Here is a 17,173-nt window from a genome sequence, read left to right as displayed (position 1 = left end):
CAATAATAAAAACTCCTTGCCTCCCTTAGGAAGATCTCTCTGCTACTGATGGTGGGTTGAATCAAGACGTATAAAGTTCAAAAGAGATATAAACAAAAGACCTTTTTTTGGCTTTTGTGGGGTCGGGGTTACAAATACAATATATGAAAGAGGGCACGTTTCAATATAAAAGGATGCTGAATTAAACTACAGATGGCTATTTATTTCTTCTTTTAGCACAGTGCTCACTATAAAGTTTGAATTCTGTGCCATCTGTGATTATAATTAGCATTTTCTGGTACAAGATTGGCAAAATGATAATAAAGAAACTGTGATAGACACATAGATGTATATTATATTATCCTATTTTGGTTAATATTTGAAGATTCTAATAATAAAAAGTTGTTTTTTTTTTAAGAGAGATTTTTGTTGTAGGGCACGTACACTCACTAGAGAGACAGAGACAGAAAGCAAGAAATCCTCTCCTAGAGAAGATAGCCACACTGCAATCCCTTTTCCTCCATTCTCCTCTCAGGATCTTGGGGACACATGCACACGCACCCAGCGTGAGTTTGAAGCCACTGGGTCTGGGACTTGAACCACGGTTGACTACATGGGAGTCCAGCGACATAACCATTACTCCATCTGCTGGTCACAATCTAATAAAGTTTTAAATCAACTTGTCTCTGTTAAATTTCAGGCTGACCTAACTGGAAGACAAAGAATAATTTTTCAAGTAGGTTTAACTGCAGGGGACAGAGCAGATTCACACTGTATTCTTCATATGGACTTTCATTTTCATACATATTCCAGCATGGTTCAGGTAAAAATCCAAGAGCTATGGAATAGCACAGAAGGTCGTGTTTTTGTTGGTTACAGTTACAGTGTATCTGCAGAGTGCAAAGTTGAAGACGAAAAGAGCATTATGATTTACCATCAAGAGAAAAAACTACAATTGGTGCTGAGTAGTATCTTTTATTTATTTCTTTTTAGGGCTTTTTTTTTTTTTTTTTTTTTTTGCCACAGATATGTGTGCCCACCAGAGAGAAACAGAGAGGGAAAGTAAGAAATCACTCTGTAAGGCGGATGGCCACACCTCAGTCCCTTCTCCTCCATTCTCTTCTTGGGATCTCGGGCATGCACACACACACACCCAACATGGTTTTCAAGTCACTGGATCTGGGACTTGAACCATGGTTGGCCATGTGTGAGTCCAGTGCCTTAACCACTACACCATCTGCTGCCCCATAAACAGCTAAACGTTTAAAGAATTTGTAAAGGCCATATGAGAACTGGTATAATGTATTACTTACCAGCTCTTGCCATGGTTGTCTTCTAAGAGTATAAAAGTAACACAATGAGGTTAGGGGTGGGGATAGGAGAGCTGCGAGACTTCCCTGTGAGGCACCCCAGTTCTTTATGGAGTGTGAGGCAGTGACTCCCCAAAGTCCGAAGGCAAGCAGAGAGGAAGCTCCTGAGGCACAAGATACTGATAAAAGAAATCCTTGGCGAGGGGGTCGGCAGGTGGTGTGGTTGTAGGGGCGTTGTATTCCCACATGGCCGACTGTGGTTCAAGTCCCATATCGAGCAGCTTACTTTCTCGCTTTCCCTTTCTCTCTCTCTCTGGTCAAATTAAAAAATAATAACAATAGGGACTGGCAGGGGGCATGGTGGTTAAGGCACTGGACTCCCACATGGCCATGTCCAGTTCAAGTCCTGGACCAGGCGGCTTGCTTTCTCACTCTCTCTCTCTCTCATTTTTCCCAGGTCAAATTTTAAAAAAGAGAATAAATAAATAATAAAGAATTCTTAAAAAAAAAAAAAAAGAATTGGTCTTTTAAATAATAATAACAATAAAATAAATGAATAATTCTTTTTAAAAAAATGAAAGAAACCTTTGGATTACTGCATAGGAGAAGGAGTAAGCTTTGTCAGTAGGCTGGCCTGCTGTGGAAGACGCTGCTATAAAGGACAGCAGTCAGCAGATGAACACTCACAAGAACCAGTAAAAGAAACTCCATGAAATGATAAAGTGCAATAGGTTTGTTTTTTGTTATCTCCTTTCTTCTGAGAGAGAGAAAGAGAGAGAGAGAAAGCCCTGATGGAGTCCTGCCATGCTGTAGCCCCTTGCCAGCCTCCCAGCCAGCCGGATGGCCAGACACAGGCAATACCCGCTGTGTTCAAGTCAACCCAGGATCAGAACCTGGGCCTCCCACTTGACCCGGCACTGTGCAAGAGCATCCCACTGCCTGCAGCACTGTGGCTGGGCCTAAGTGATCCAGCAGCTTTGATCCCCAAAGCGTGGTCCCTGGACCACGGTACTGACATTACCCAGCAATCTGTAAGAAATGTAGAACCTCGAGCCTCACCTCAGACCTACTGAATCTTTTCTTGTATTTTTGTTACAGGACATGTACACTCACCAAAGAGACAGAGAGACAGGGAAAGTGAGAAATTTCCCCCCAGGGGGCTGTCCACTCTGCATTCCCTTCTCTTTAAATCTCCTCTCGGGATTTTGGGCACACACGCATATGCGCCTGTTGTGTTTTTCAGGCTGCCAGGTCTGGGACTCAAACCACGGAGTCAGCCATATGAGATCTAGTGCCTCCATGCCACCTGCTAGCCTGTGAATGTGAATTTTTCTCTTCCTTTCTTTCTCTTTCTTCCTTTCTTTTTTTAATTGACAGAGGAACATGCACTCACCAGAGGGAGGGAAAGCACCCCAGTGGTGCATGGTCACACCCCAGTCCTCTTTCCTTCATTTCTCCACCCTGTCAGGGTGTGGGCATGCGTACACAAGTGTCCAGACTGTTTTTCGAGCCATGGGAGCTAGGATTTAAACCACCGTCAGCTGTGTGGGATCTGGCTCCCACAGAATAGCACCTAACCACCACCAGCTGTGGGGCTGGCTCCAAATCGTGTTTCAGAAACTAAAATTAAATACTGTTTTTAACCTCAACAAGACCCCTGGGTGATTTGTATGCACATTAGATTTTTTTATTTTGAGAGGTTTTTTTTTTTTTTTGCTATAGGGCATGTGCACTCGCCAGAAAGAGAGAGAGACATAGAGACAGGAAGTGAGAAATCACCCCGCAGGGGGGATGGCCACGCCGCAATCCCTTCTCCTTTCTCCTCTCGGGATCTTGGGCACGCACGCACATGCGCCCGGCGTGGGTTTAAGCCACCGGGACTCGAACCGCAGTCGACACTACGTGGGAGCCCAGTGACATAGCCATTACGCTAACTGCTGGTCCCCACATTAGATTTTGATAAGCGCGATTTTTAAAGGTTGATTCTAACCCTGCAACTGGAGCAAGATATTCAACGACGTGCTGCTGGGTGAGCTTCACAGAAACCAAGCGCGGGTGTCAAGGGGAACCAGATCCGTGGCTAGTCAGGGAAAGCCTCACTGAGGAGACAGGAGTGATCCTTCGAAGCTGGAGAAGGAAGATGGTCGTGCCAAAAATGATATAAATACAGTGGAGCAGAAATAAAGCTACAGACCAGCCCACCAGGAACAGAAGGGTTTGTAGTTGGCCTGAGCTTGGTTATGTAGCCTATTTTGGTCAACAGAAGGAGAATGGACGTGACATCCTGTCCTGGCCAAGGCCTTAAGAGACATCCTAGTTTTCTGTCACTCTAATAAGTCTACGTGAGAACGTGTCCCCCAAAGCCACCAAACAGGAGAACAAGCTACATGGTGCAGGCCTAATCCAGACTTCCCCTCTGAAGGAGAGCAGCCCATCTAAAATGCAGACCCACGAATATGAAAACTAAGGTTTACTGTGGTCAGCCGCCAAAACTTTAAAGTTGTAAAAAGAAAAAAAAAAAACCTAATTGAAAACAAAAATCACATGGTTAGTGAGCACAGCTAGTTATGAGCAACTTTCATGTTCTAACTAGATAATGACTATTGGAATTTGAGTAAGAGAGAGACCAGCCCAGTTTGAGTAAAATACAGCTACCTTTTAAGCTAAAAATAAGAGGCTATATGTTAATAATAATTTTACTATTACATGAAGAACTTTATTCTGTGAAATGTTGAAAAGAGTGGTCTTTATTTTAATATTCAAATTTACATTTTGAGTATAGAGCATACACATCAAGAATGATCTTGAATTGTCTCTCTGAATCCAAGTGACATTTTCTGAAGGTTTGAGGCTTCTTGGCCTAAAAAACAGGTATCTATCTGCCTTCACATGAAGGCAACAAAACCTGAGGAACAAAGTGAATTTCTGAGCTAGGACCTTGAAAGCGTAAGAATAATGTTAAACTTCATATATAACAAATAACAACAAAAATGTTACAGCATCTTTTTTTTTTTTTTTTGTCATAGATTTTTGCTATAGGGCACGTGTGCTCACCAGATAGACAGAAAAACATAAAAGTGAGAAATCACCCCCACCCCCCACCCCGGCGAGGGGATGGCCAGGCCGCAATCCCTTCTCCTCTACTCTCCTCTCAGGATTTTGGGCACACACGCACTCACACATGCCCAACATGAGCTTGAAGCTCCCAGGTCTGGGACTCAAACCACAGTCGACTACGTGGGAGTCCAGAGATGTAACCACGTTGCCATCTTCTGGTCGCCTGGTGTAAATTTTAAACCACTGGGTCCAGTACTCAAATCTCGGTCAACTATGTGGGAATCCAGCGACGTAATCATTACGCCATCTGCTGGTCCCATAGAATCTGTTTTGTTTGTTTGTTTGTTTGTTTGTTTTGGAGAGGTTTTTGCTATAGGGCATGTGTACTCGCCAGACAGAGAGAGAAAGAGAGACAGTGAGAAATCACCCCCCACGGGGGATGGTCATGCTGCAATCCCCTCTCCTCCATTCTCCTCTCGGGATCTTGGGCACGCACACATGCCCGGCGTGAGTTTAAGTCACCGGGTCCGGGAAGCGAACCACGGTCGACTACATGGGAGTCTAGCGACATAGCCATTATGCTAACTGCTGGTCCCCCCATAGAATCTGTTTTAACACGCCAGCCCCCTCCCCACCCAAGGAAAAGCATGAAGGCTCTTTCTAACTTTCAGTGCATTTTGAAGACATAGGCTGTGCAATGTGGTAGCCACTGGCCATACGTGGTCATGGAGCACATGCCATGTGGCTAGCCTAACAGGCGTGCTGAGTGTACACACAGCCTAACTGAGGCATGCTGAGTGTACACACAGCCTAACAGGCGTGCTGAGTGTACACACAGCCTAACTGAGGTGTGCTGAGTGTACACACAGCCTAACAGGCGTGCTGAGTGTACACACAGCCTAACTGAGGCGTGCTGAGTGTACACACAGCCTAACTGAGGCGTGCTGAGTGTACACACAGCCTAACTGAGGTGTGGTGTGAGTGTAGGACCCACAAGCAACTCAGGAAATCTAGCATGAAAAAATAAATATTGCATGGGAACCAGCAGTTAGCATAATGGCTATGTCACTGGACTCCCACGTAGTTGACCGCGGTTCACGTCCCGGACCCGGTGGCTTAAAACTCACGCTGGGCGCATCTGCATGCGTGCCCAAGATCCCGAGAGGAGAATGGAGAAGGGATTGCGGCGTGACCATCTCCCCTGGGGGGTGATTTCTCGCTTTCTGTCTCTATGTCTCTCTCTGTCTATCTGGCGAGCGCATGCGCCCTATAGTGAAAACCTCTCCTAAATAAATAAATAAATAAATAAATAAATAAATAAATAAATATTGCATTCATTTTTAAATTACTTGTTGAAATGTTAATATTTTGGGTTTAGGCACTTTCTTAAACTCTCCTTTACCTGGTTTGAGTAACCATGTTTCCTGCAGTGACTTTGATAAAATGTTAAAATGAAGGGTATTCTTTAAAAAAAGAAGGGGGGGGACCAGCAGTTAGCATAATGGCTATGTCGCTGGACTCTCAGGTAGTCGACCGCGGTTCGCGTCCCGGACTCGGTGGCTTAAAACTCACGCTGGGCGCATGTGCGTGCGTGCCCAAGATCCCGAAAGGAGAATGGAGGAGAAGGGATTGTGGTGTGACCACCCCCCGGGGGCGATTTCTCACTTTCTGTCTCTCTGTCTCTGTCTGTCTGGTGAGCACACACGCCCTATAGCAAAAACCTCTCCAAAAAAAAAAGTATTTATATCCAATGTTATATGTCTTAATAAAAGTTGAATGAGTTGAAACTTTTATATTCTTTTCCTCTGTTACACACACACACACACACACACACACACTCACAAAACCTAATCAAGTAGCTTCATTCTCCATTCTTTCATCCACAAAGGTAACCATTTTGCTGGGCTCTTTCCCCCTTGTAGGTTCATAGAAAAAAAAGAAAAACAATAACAAAAGAAACTCCCCACTTGATAAAGGAACATGGTTACCAATCCAGTTCTGATTCCTTGGTGAAAGTCCAGGGAGGACGGGCAAGCAGGGATAACCAGTGGCCAGGAAATTAGTGACAGTGACCCACCTTCTCTGGTCTAATGACCCAGCGCAGATGCCCGGACCTGCCTCAGAGCCAACCTTCTCTCTAGGAGACTCGCACTTGGGTTGTGCCTGCTCACTGCCTCCATAAATTGAGATTTTGACAACTGGAGTTTGGCTCCGAAACGCCTTAAAGGGTGAAATTTTTTGTTTTTTAACCTAAGCAACCAGACAGAAATGGAATAAGAAAACATTGGTGCTCTCTGAAGAAAACGTGTGGATTCTAATTCCAACTTGTTGAGAGAAGTGTTTTGAAGGAGAAGGCACTAGACTACGGGCCGAAGACGTGAGTTTAAGTATCCGCCATGTCACTGTCCGTGGGACCCTCGTCTGTACAACAGAAGTAATGCCTGCGCCAGCCTGGATCAGAACAGACCACGTGCGAGGCCACACTCTGAATATGCGGATGAAGGAGAAAGGGCTGTTAGAGACTCAGCTCATTTGCCCTTAATGTTTATCATTTTCCCCACCACTATTGCCTTGATGCAGCTCTGCGGGGTGGTGAGCAAGCAGTGTCATTAAGAAGCCAGGAGTTCGGGAACCACTGGTTGACCTCCCATGCCACGTGTGTCATCATCCAAAGCACAAGTCACCGTGTTCCATGGCATCATTTGTGGACTTCCAGCAATATTAAACTGCAGGGACCTCAGGGGGCGGCCATCGTCTCTTCCCTGTCTCCCATGTGCCATGAGCTCTGTACTCATGCAGAGTTTGAAGCCAAGGTGAGAAGTTGTAAAGGGACACTCTATCTAGTTATATTCAGGGAAGAAAATAATGCCGGGCTTTGGCTCAGTCATTTGGGCAAGAGATTGACTTCTCCGAGCCTCAGCCTATTTCCGTGAGAAGAAAATGATAAAGCATTAACCTTGTGGGAGTGGCCACTTTCTTCAGGTTGTTGTGAGGGGTTACATGAGAACGGAATGGCGTGCGCCTGCACACACAGCACACCACGGCAGACACTCGGTCAGGAGCGGCTCTAACGGCACGGCTGACTACCACAAAGAAGGTTTGCGTGTGTCCCAATCCAGGTGCGGGACATTCCGCTGTGAGTAGCAGCAAAGGAAAGAGAAAATTCCTGCCGCGGTTTTATCAAACTTCTACTCACCTGGTTACTGTCAAAAGTGACTCGATTGTTTAAGACCTCTAGGGACATCTGGTTTCTAGTTCGTGCAGTTTGTGGGAGAACGCTTCTTCCCAACAGCTCAACAGTCAGTCCCCAGATCCAGAGAGAGCGAGCGAGCTTGGGACAAGGTCAGAATAATACTGCCACTCAGTCCTGCTCAACGGGTAACTCTTTTTTTTTTTTTTTAAAGGATTATTTTATTTATTTTAATTTGATCAGAGAGGGACAGAGAGAGAAAGAGAGAGAAAGTGAGAAAACAAGCTGCCAGGTCTGGACTCAAACTGCAGGCAGCCACGTGGGAGTCCAGCGTCCTTAACCACCATGCCACCTGCCGGCCCCACCATGGGTAACTCTTGCGGCAATCCGTGAAGGAAGACGATGTGGGGTCTCTTCCTTTTTCCCATGCTAAGGTACACAGCCACTTCTCTCACGGGTCCCACGGAATGAGTAACCAAGCCGTGCTTGTGTGGCAGGGCTGGCAGTACTATTTTCAGCCTTGGTTTCTGAACATTCTGATGGGTAAACACCACGAGAGGGCCAAAGCATGGCCTTCCACAGTAACGCTGCTGTCGTTACCCTGACCCGTGGGGCAAGGAGATGTGGCATGGCTCTCACGCTCAGTGAGCGGTCTGCGCTGCCGTTGGTTAGCACACGCAGCTACTGACCGAAAGAGCTGTGCTTTGAGCCTACCCGGGATGGTCTTATTTCCAGTTGTTTCTTGGTGGTGAAAATGTTCTAGAACTAAACACTAGTGATGGCTGTACGGCGCTGTGGATGCACTAAACGCCACTGGACTGTCCTGAAGCGAATGTGAAAATGGTTATGCTGTGAGTATTTTACCACAATAAAAAAGCAAAGCCCCAAAGAGGCCCTGGGGGACACATTTTCCTGACCCTGCATTTAACTGTAGTTTTGTTCTGGACATGTATACCTTACCATGTAGTATGCCCTGACATCTAAACGCCTGTATATAGCTGCTTCCAAAAGTCTCTGGTCTGAGTGTTCCACACTAGCATTTGGTGTGACCCAGGAACGCCGGACTCATTCGTGCCCGTTTTGGATGGGACTGAGTTACATTATCTCTGGGAGTACACGGATTCCCCTGTACAACTCTTTGGCCTGAGCACATACTTGCCTACTCTAGAAAATTCTCCTATGCAGAGGGCAGGCTGGACACAGGATGGTGCCTGCCCTTTCCAAAGGTATTATATGGCTTTCTAAATCAATGGGCAGCAGGAGAGAAAATGGGGTTCTCAAAGAGAAAAGGGGATTGATTCTCAAAGAGTGCAACTGAACCGGTTCCTGAGATTCTTCTTTTAGCCAGCTCAACTCCCCAGCACAGGACTGGGGACTCGCAGGTCTTCTAGACAAAATCAATGTTATTCTTTTACAAAGAAAAGAATCATGAAAGGTGCAGGCCTGTAAGACCGATGTAAGCACAGAGTACAAAGGAGAAAGTGGGTAACTGGAAAAGACTCACGAAAGTGTGTGTCTGCCGGGAAGTCCTGGAGGCAGAGCATGGCGAATATCCCAAGGAACGGCTTCCGCGAGAGCCACGGGAGCTCCCTGCTGATCAGGACGCCCTGGCGAGCAGGGAAGGATGACTTGGACACACTGCGGAGTAAAGTGCTCCCTGGGCAAGTTTTTATTCACTCCAGCCAGCAGACTGCACGGATGGGATACGCTATACCATGTCATTCTGTAGACACGAAGGCTTAAGACAGATGCACAAGCCTGCGATGACCACTGCGACCAGGATCAGGGCGAACAGGACCATGAGGAAGACGTAGACGGGGTGGGAGAGAGTCGTGTTGGGCAGGTGCTCTGCGGGGATCATGTTGGTCAGGTTCAGCATGTAGCCCAGAGTCCACCCGGCGTCGCTGCCGTGGATCTGCAAACCGGGAGGGCGTGCTGTGCATGCGGGGTGGAGTCTGCAGTTCTCAGGCCCCACCCATGCCCGAGCCGACCGCTGTGCGGAGGGCCGCGCTCGGCGCTCTCAGCGGTCTAACGTTACATTCTAAATGGCAGCTGTGGTTGTGGTGACAGTAAGAAGGTGACTAAGGAGTCTGAAACCTCACTTCTAGACAGGTGAGAGGGGTCTAGGGGTACCGAGCCCCTGATCAGTCAAAAATCTGTGCGTAATTTTGACTCTCCCAAAACTTATGTGCTAATAGCCTACTCATGACTGAAGCCTCGCCAATGAAATACAGTTGAGTATAAATATTTTATACGTCGTATGTGTTCTATGCTGTATTTTTATAATAAAACTAGAGAAAAGAAAATGTTAAGAAAATCATAAGGAAAATACATATACAATACTGTAATGTATTTTTTTTTTTTGGAGAGGTTTTTGCTATAGGGCACGTGCGCTCACCAGAAAGACAGAGAGAGACAGAGAGATAGAAAGCGAGAAATCACCCCCCCCCCCCCGGGGGGGAAGGGCCACACCCCAACCACACACACATGCGCCCATCGTGAGTTTAAGCCACGGGATCTGGGACTCGAACTGCAGTCAACTACATGGGAGTTCAGCGACATAGCCATTACACTAACTGCTGATCCCTGTAATGTATTTTTCAATATATTTATTGTAAAAAAAAATTCACATAGAAACAGACCTGAGCAGTTTGCCCACGCTGTTCATGGGTCAAAGCTGGGAGAGGAATGTGGTGAACGACTCCCCAACTGTCCTTAGAGGACTCTCATTCAAACAGGCCTTTGAACATTGCACTCCTGTTTTCTTTCTTTCTTTTTAAAATGTAGAATAATTCACTTAATGATACCTTGTGAACGACATCCTGTGTCTCTTAAGGTATTTCTACATCCTCCTCACTGTCAAGATCTGCCTAATACATCAACCTTTACTCTACCCAGTTTCCGTAAATCCTGGAAATGGAGTAACTGAGCAGAACGGCGTGTACACTGTTAAGTCTCTGCACAGATCACAGCAGACTCCCCAAAGGTTGTGCCAAGTTACACTCGGACCAATATCACGTGGACATCCCCCTCGCCCCTCACCGTTTTACCCACCCTGGGAGTTAACGACAACAAAAGGCCCACTTCCCTCTGTGACTGACTGTGTCCAGGAAGGCTCAGATGAGAGGCGTTATCACCTAGGCTTAGAAATCCTGGTTTATGCACTGGCCTTCAAGGAACGTAAATCAAGGAAGCCCGGTGCATCAGTCATAGATCCGATGTAGACAACTCCTTCGGACAAAGTAAACTGTGATTTGCCGTTAGTGGGCATGGGTTTAATGGGGTAGGGAAACACTCTTGCTATTTGTCATCAAGCATGCGTCTGCAGCCGACGTGAACGTTTCTCTATTCCTGGACACCTGCAGGTGGCGCTATGGTAAAACCCAGCAGTGAGGTTGCTGCTTCAGGGCCTTGCTCGGCTTAACTTCTAAGCAGCAGTCCCCTTCTTCACAGAGATTTCAGACTGGTCAGCCTTGAAGTAACAACCAATGAGGTCTCACCTCTTACAAGAAACCACGATCGTCGCCTTCCCAGTTCGGAAGAGGCCTTTGGGAGGGCTGTTGAAGTCGGCACACAGAATCTCTGTGGCAGCTGAAATGCTGACCCTTTACTACCTCACTCTTATTTTATAAGTAACTCGCCACTTGGGGAAGGAAAGCACAATTGAGCACGCAGGCATGGATGCCCACAGCTGCTCCACATACCAGGAGGGCTTGACACGCAGTGCCAGCTTGGGTCAGAGCTAGGCGGTAAACAAACGTCAGGCCAACACTTAAACCCCGAAGCTGCTCCCATTCCTCCGCACCGGCCTCCCCACAGCCCAGCAGGGACCGCATTACCTTGCCTATGAAGTAGATGTGCTTCCAGGCTTCGTCTGTGACGTGATAGCCTTGCCGGAGGAGGGTGACGACGTAGGTTCCAGAAAAGCAGTACTCACTCAGGTACTTCTCCTTTACTCCACTGAAAGCTGTCTTTATCTAGAAGTGAAGGGAGGGAGGTGTCACACTTGTACGATCAGCAGGCTATCGTCTTCTTTCACTCCCAGCCCTGAAGACGAGAGGAGAAAGCCCCAGGTCACCTGGGCCTGCGGGTGGCCTCTCCCCGAGGGCCTGGAGGGCCCTGCTCCTGCAGAGCACGCGGGGCCCAGAGTTTCGGGTCTCTTAAGGGAGGCTTTTCCTCCACGGCATTCTATGAGGTATTTCGGGAAATGGTAGCCCCTGCAGCCAAGTTCATAAACACTGAGTTCTGCATCTCTTCCTTTCTCATCTTGGTGTTTCACAATCACAGGAGCGTATAAAGCTGGGAGGGTATCACATGAAAGAATCTGAGATTTCTATATGCTCTTGACCACAGCCTCCTTCAGTCTCTAGAAGCATCCCAAGCAAACAGCGTCACAAAAAGCTTCACCACTCAGCTGCATCTGGGGCACGGCACCAGTCTCCCCTGGAAGTGCGAGTCCGAGAACTACCAACTCAGAAGGTGCGTTAGTATGACTCCCCGGAGACCCACACGCACAGCAAGGGTTGAGAAGGAGCTCTAGAACACAGGTTCGGAAGCATTTTGCCGGACTGCTCCAAGTGCCAACCCTTACCTTCTACTTCTGTCCTCACATAACCTGTTATTTTGCGGCTCCTTTGTTTTTAGGTTTTTGTTATAGGATGCGTAAGCTCGTTGGAGAGACACAAAGAGACAGTGAGATGGAAAGTGAGAAATCACCACCCTCCCAGAACCCTGCTCCTCCATTCTCCTGGGATCTGGGGCACATACACACACGTGCCTGGTATGAATTTCGAGCCACTAGGTTTGGGACTCAAACCATGGTCGGCCAGGTGAAAGTCCACCACTTTAATCAACATGCCACCGGCTGGCCCCTTGTAGCCTGTTTGGGCATCCAGAGTCCTTCATGCGTTTGCTCACCCTGCTCCCCACCGCGATACTGAGAGCTGGCTGCTGTGAACAGACGCCCACAGCCTGGCCTGCTCCTCTCCCGGAGCACCAGAGTGCGAGACCAGGACACCCCCAGCCCAGCCCAGAGCGGCCTGCTGCTCTACAGCTCACGCCATGAGGCAGCGACTGCCTCCTGACGTTCTGGGCAGAGGGCACTAACCCGTTACCCGTTAGACACGTATCATGTCAGCATGCCAGATGCCCACACGTGCTGTTAAACTCGCCCCCTTTCCCCACATCTCTGTCTGCTTCAAGAGGGCGTCCCTTCTGTATACCACCTGCTGGCTGGGTCTGTCTCTCCCTTGGTTCCTGTGTGCCCGCAGTTTCTAGAAGGGTAAGTCCATACCTATGCTGCATTGTCCTGCTCTGATGAAATTCTTAGAATGACCCACTTGGGAACTTGTCTTCTCATTCCAGTTCCAGGAACCAGTCACCCCAATGTGCTCCTATACGTGTGACCTTCTCCTGAGACCTGGGCACGGACCTCAGCTGATACTGCTGTGTAGTCCCCGCCCTCCCTTCTGGAAACAGTTCTCCTTCGCAGAAAGACCTCCTCTCTAGGATGCAGTCTTAGTGCTTCTCTAGTGTCTCACTGGGCCTGTCGTATAGACTGGCTAAGGGTTGCAGAATTCCAAGGATCCACTTGAGCCCAACGGGAAAAAGCTTAGCCCCTGCAGGCTCTGGAAGGCTGGCCTGTCCCTCAGCAGAGGATGTCTTTTGGCCCGATTTCCCTGAAACCTTCAACATTCTGATGCACCTCCTCCTCCCAGACGCTGCACGGTGGCTGTGTGGTCTGACCTGCGGAGGCTGATGGTGAGTGCAGCGAACAATATGGAAGCCAGAGGCATCCGTCTGGTCATCCACCCAGGGCTGACGGTGCTCATGCCTGCGGGCTCGTTGCGTGCTCTCCATGTTGGGTGGTGGGGCGGGGCATCGCTCCTTCTCTCCTCTGTCTTCCTCGCTCCCCTTCTCTCCTTTCTACTCCCAGGGCAGTGGAACACAAAGTATCAGGCTTTCTCCCCTCGCCCATTTCTCTTCTCCATTCCCCATATAGAGGGGCACTGGCAGGCCTTTTGAACTCATGAGACTGAGCAGTGGCAGGACCTGGCGTATCCCGAGATGCAACTAGTTATAAGAACACACAGGCTCTTACAGCATTGTTTTCTGGGAGCACTGGCAGATTTTGGATGGCCAGACTTGCAAAGTGGCAAAGTCGGTATGTTCTGGTTGCTGAAAGATTTCCCCTGCCCTCTGAGTAACCTGCCAGAAGACGACTCTGGAGCGTCCACTTCACTCAGTTTCCCAGTTGCTCCCCCTCAGGGACATCAGTGGGAAGGCTGTCACAGTCCCTCTGCCTAAGCAGGAGCCTGTAGCCCGATACAGCCTGTTTAATCCAGCCCCTCCCAGCCCACGGCACCTGCCCAACGACTGTTAGTCTTCATTCTGCCCAAGTTGTTTAGGCAGGATATTCCCAAACACAAGTCCTTCCTGTGGTGAAGTCAGGAGGAAAAGAAGAGTCACCCCATAAGAGTGTACTTGACAAAACTGCCCTCCACACAGAGGGAAACACGCATGGGAACAGCAAACCCTGCATCCTAACACCCCTCAACATTCCAGGCTAAGGGTGAGAGTGAGGTCCCGCCCTAAACCCCTCCACCCCACTAATGTTTCAGAACTGCCCCCACGTGCAGGCCTCTCTGGAATCACTTCCTAGGCCTCTGAGCAATGCCCACCCATGTGGGTCACCTGAACAGACCTACAGGGCTGCAGTTATAGGTTCCCAACCTAATAGTAATAATAAAAATAATAATGATCTGATAAATTATCTTAAAAGTAGACATAGAGAAGAGAGGATATTTGATAGAACTTTCACTCTGAATGAGAAGTCATTCATCCATTCATTTATTTTTTTAAGGTTTTTGCCACAGGGCATGTGTACTCGCCAGAGAGAGAGAGACAGTTAGAGGGAAAGTGAGAAATCACCCCATAGGGCAATACCTTCTCTTCTATTCTCCTCTTGGAATTTTGGGTATGCACACACACACGCCCGGCATGAATTTCAAGCTGCTAGGTCTGGGACTTGAACCGCAGATGGCCATATGGGAGTCCAGTGCCTTAATTACCATGCTGCCTGCTAGCCCCAGAAGTCATTGTTTTAAGAGGGATTTTTCCTATAGAGCACATAGGCTCACCAGAGGGACAGAAAGCAAGAAATCACCCCCCAGCAGGGATGGCCACGCCACAATCCCTTCTCCTCTATTCTCCTCTCAGGATTTTGGGCACGCACACACACATGCCCAGTGTGAGTTTTAAGTCACAAGGTCCGGAATTTGAACCTCCTGGGTCCGAATCAGTCAACTACCTGAGAATCCAGCAACGTAGCCATTACGCCATCTACTGGTCCTCCAGATGTCATTTTTAAAAGAGCAGCCTAAACCTAAACCTTAGCAACCACATGCAGGCCTGGTCTCAAGTCGCCTCTACTCATGTTCTCCCAAAGATCTCCACCGGCCCCAGAGAGCCGTTCTGCAAAGTGCTGGGGCATGTTTCAGCACATCTTCCTGAAGGCCTCGAACACATCCTTTCATGTTCCAACTCAGACAAAGTGCTCGGAGAGGATTCCAAACCTCCTCCAGGCTCTCACACAGACTTCCTTCCCCCTTTGCCCATGCAGACAAGGACAAGCATCCATTTTCATTGATGGTATTTAAGAGTGACAGTACCATTCGCTTTTGTACCTGTGTCAACCGGCCTTAAGCGACACCTAGATGATCGGAGTGGACCCCATCTCTCTCTCCTCCCTGGAAACTAACCAGGTGTGTTAGATTTTGAATGAGTCAGTGCCTTGGCTAAGAAAAAAATTGTGCTTCAAAGTTATGGATAAGTAAGGGATATCTTAGTTCTGGGCACGGGAGAAAGGACCTTACCACAGTGGTGTGTGTGGCAGATTCTGTGAGTTGCCAGTCCCCCTCCCTCATAGAACTCTGATGCAGGGCTTGGGAGAGAGGGTGGGTGGCCATGTGCCCACTCAGGCAATGGCCACGATGGGTCTCAGGCGCTAAGCCCCACGTAATATCCCACGTCTTAATTTCCCAGCCAGTCCTGGCCTGTGAGATATAAAGGGAAAGCTGCTGAGAGGCTGCTAAGACACCTTGCTGTCTTATGATAAAGGAAGAGCTGTATCCAATTCTACCCTTCTTCTGACCTTGAACACAGCTGGGAGGCCTGAAGCCACAGCAACCGCCTCGTGTCCATGAGGACGTAGGCAAAGCAACAGAACCGAAGAAGCAATGGCGAAGACACCGTCGAGCTGCTGAGCCCACGGCAGCTGCCAGCTGCCAGACCTGAGACTGCTGCTGTTGCTGCTTGTCAAGGAGCAAGGAGCGCCTACGAATTCGTCCCTGTCAGCATCTGGGCTTCTCAGCGCCAGTTGTGGCATCCGGGTCAAACCAGCGCTGGTTTAAGAGCAGGTTCATAGCCTCTGCGTTGCTGGGGGCTCACAACACTTGTGACCCTTGCGGCTTCTAGTCACTTACTTCATTCCAAGGCTTAGAGCAGAAACTTAGCATCGTCGCAGTCATCTCCTTCTGAGAGAGCTTTCCTGATGTCAAGTTTAAAAAATCCATCACAAAGTAAAAAGCTGAAAATGCCTGTAAAGACAAAATCGCAGTGTTAGGCTGTGCCCAGCACAAAGGGATGCCGACTTGGTCTGACGGCCCTCCGTACCCAGCACGGGGGCCTGGAAATCTCTGCAGGTAGAACACACCCAGTGAGGGAACCAGCAGTTAGCGTAATGGCTATGTCGCTGGACTCCCACGTAGTCGACTGCGGTTCGTGTCCCAGACCCGGTGGCTTAAAACTCATGCCGGGCGTGTGTGCATGCGTGCCCAAGATCCCGAGAGGAGAATGGAGGAGAAGGGATTGCGGCGTGACCATCCCCCTGGGGGGTGATTTCTCGCTTTCTGTCTCTATGTCTCTCTGTCTCTGTCTGTCTGGTGAGTGCACGTGCCCTATAGCGAAAACATCTCCAAAAAAAAGAAAAAAAGAACACACCCAGTGATAATGCCAGGCCTTCCCTTCCTGGATGAAGAGCCACTGGGCTGCTGACATGTAGTTCTTGTTTTTCTTTTTGTTTTCTTTCTTTCTTTCTTTCTTTTTTTTTTTTTTTTTTTTTTTTGCCACAGGGCATGCACCCTTGCTGGAGAGACACACAGGGAGAGGGAAAGTGGAAAAATCATCCCTCCTTTCTGGGGGAATGGCCACACAATCCTTTCTTCTCCCTTATCCTCTTGGGATGCATGCCTGCACACGTTCCCTGTGTGATTTTCAAGCTGCTGAGCCTGGGACTCGACCTCAGTCGGCCATGTGAGAGTCCCGACACAAATTTCCAAGACACTTGGCAGTTACTGTTCTCTATAACTGGATGGGAAAGTCAGGAAGAAAGATGGGGAGAGAGGGGATGAGGAGAGAGGAGTTACCAAAATAGAGTTTAAAAACCTATGAATTGTATTAATGATAAATAAAACTGAGAAATTCTTTATAAAGATATTAAGAGTAATCTCTGAATGGCAAAATTGCAAGAATTTTCCCTCCTCTGCTTGTTTTTTTCCTATTTTTTTATAATGAACATGTACTCTCTCTTTTTTTTTTTTTTTTTTGAGAGCTTTTTGCTATAGGGTGGGTGTGCTCA

The 17,173-nt window shown here is 48.2% G+C and overlaps 1 protein-coding gene across 2 annotated transcripts in view; it reads right to left on the bottom strand.

Moving 5' to 3' along the window:
* Nucleotides 1–9,182: 9,182 nt before the first annotated feature.
* Nucleotides 9,183–17,173, bottom strand: part of ENTPD1 (ectonucleoside triphosphate diphosphohydrolase 1) — a 117,552-nt gene continuing 109,561 nt past the window's right edge. For both annotated transcript variants that reach the window (XM_006157313.3, XM_027775260.1), the window contains exons 8-10: nt 16,020–16,133; nt 11,376–11,513; nt 9,183–9,451 (exon numbers count right to left, since the gene is read on the bottom strand). In XM_006157313.3, coding sequence (XP_006157375.1) covers nt 9,245–9,451; nt 11,376–11,513; nt 16,020–16,133 — 459 coding nt within the window. In that variant the 3' untranslated portion in view covers nt 9,183–9,244. The remainder of the gene's footprint in view (nt 9,452–11,375; nt 11,514–16,019; nt 16,134–17,173) is intronic.

This window comes from Tupaia chinensis, unplaced genomic scaffold, assembly GCF_000334495.1.
Source record: "Tupaia chinensis unplaced genomic scaffold, TupChi_1.0 Scaffold000539_1, whole genome shotgun sequence".
Classification (NCBI taxonomy): domain Eukaryota; kingdom Metazoa; phylum Chordata; class Mammalia; order Scandentia; family Tupaiidae; genus Tupaia; species Tupaia belangeri.
Note: the sequence above shows the minus strand (reverse complement) of the source record. Positions and strands in the feature narration are given on the sequence as shown.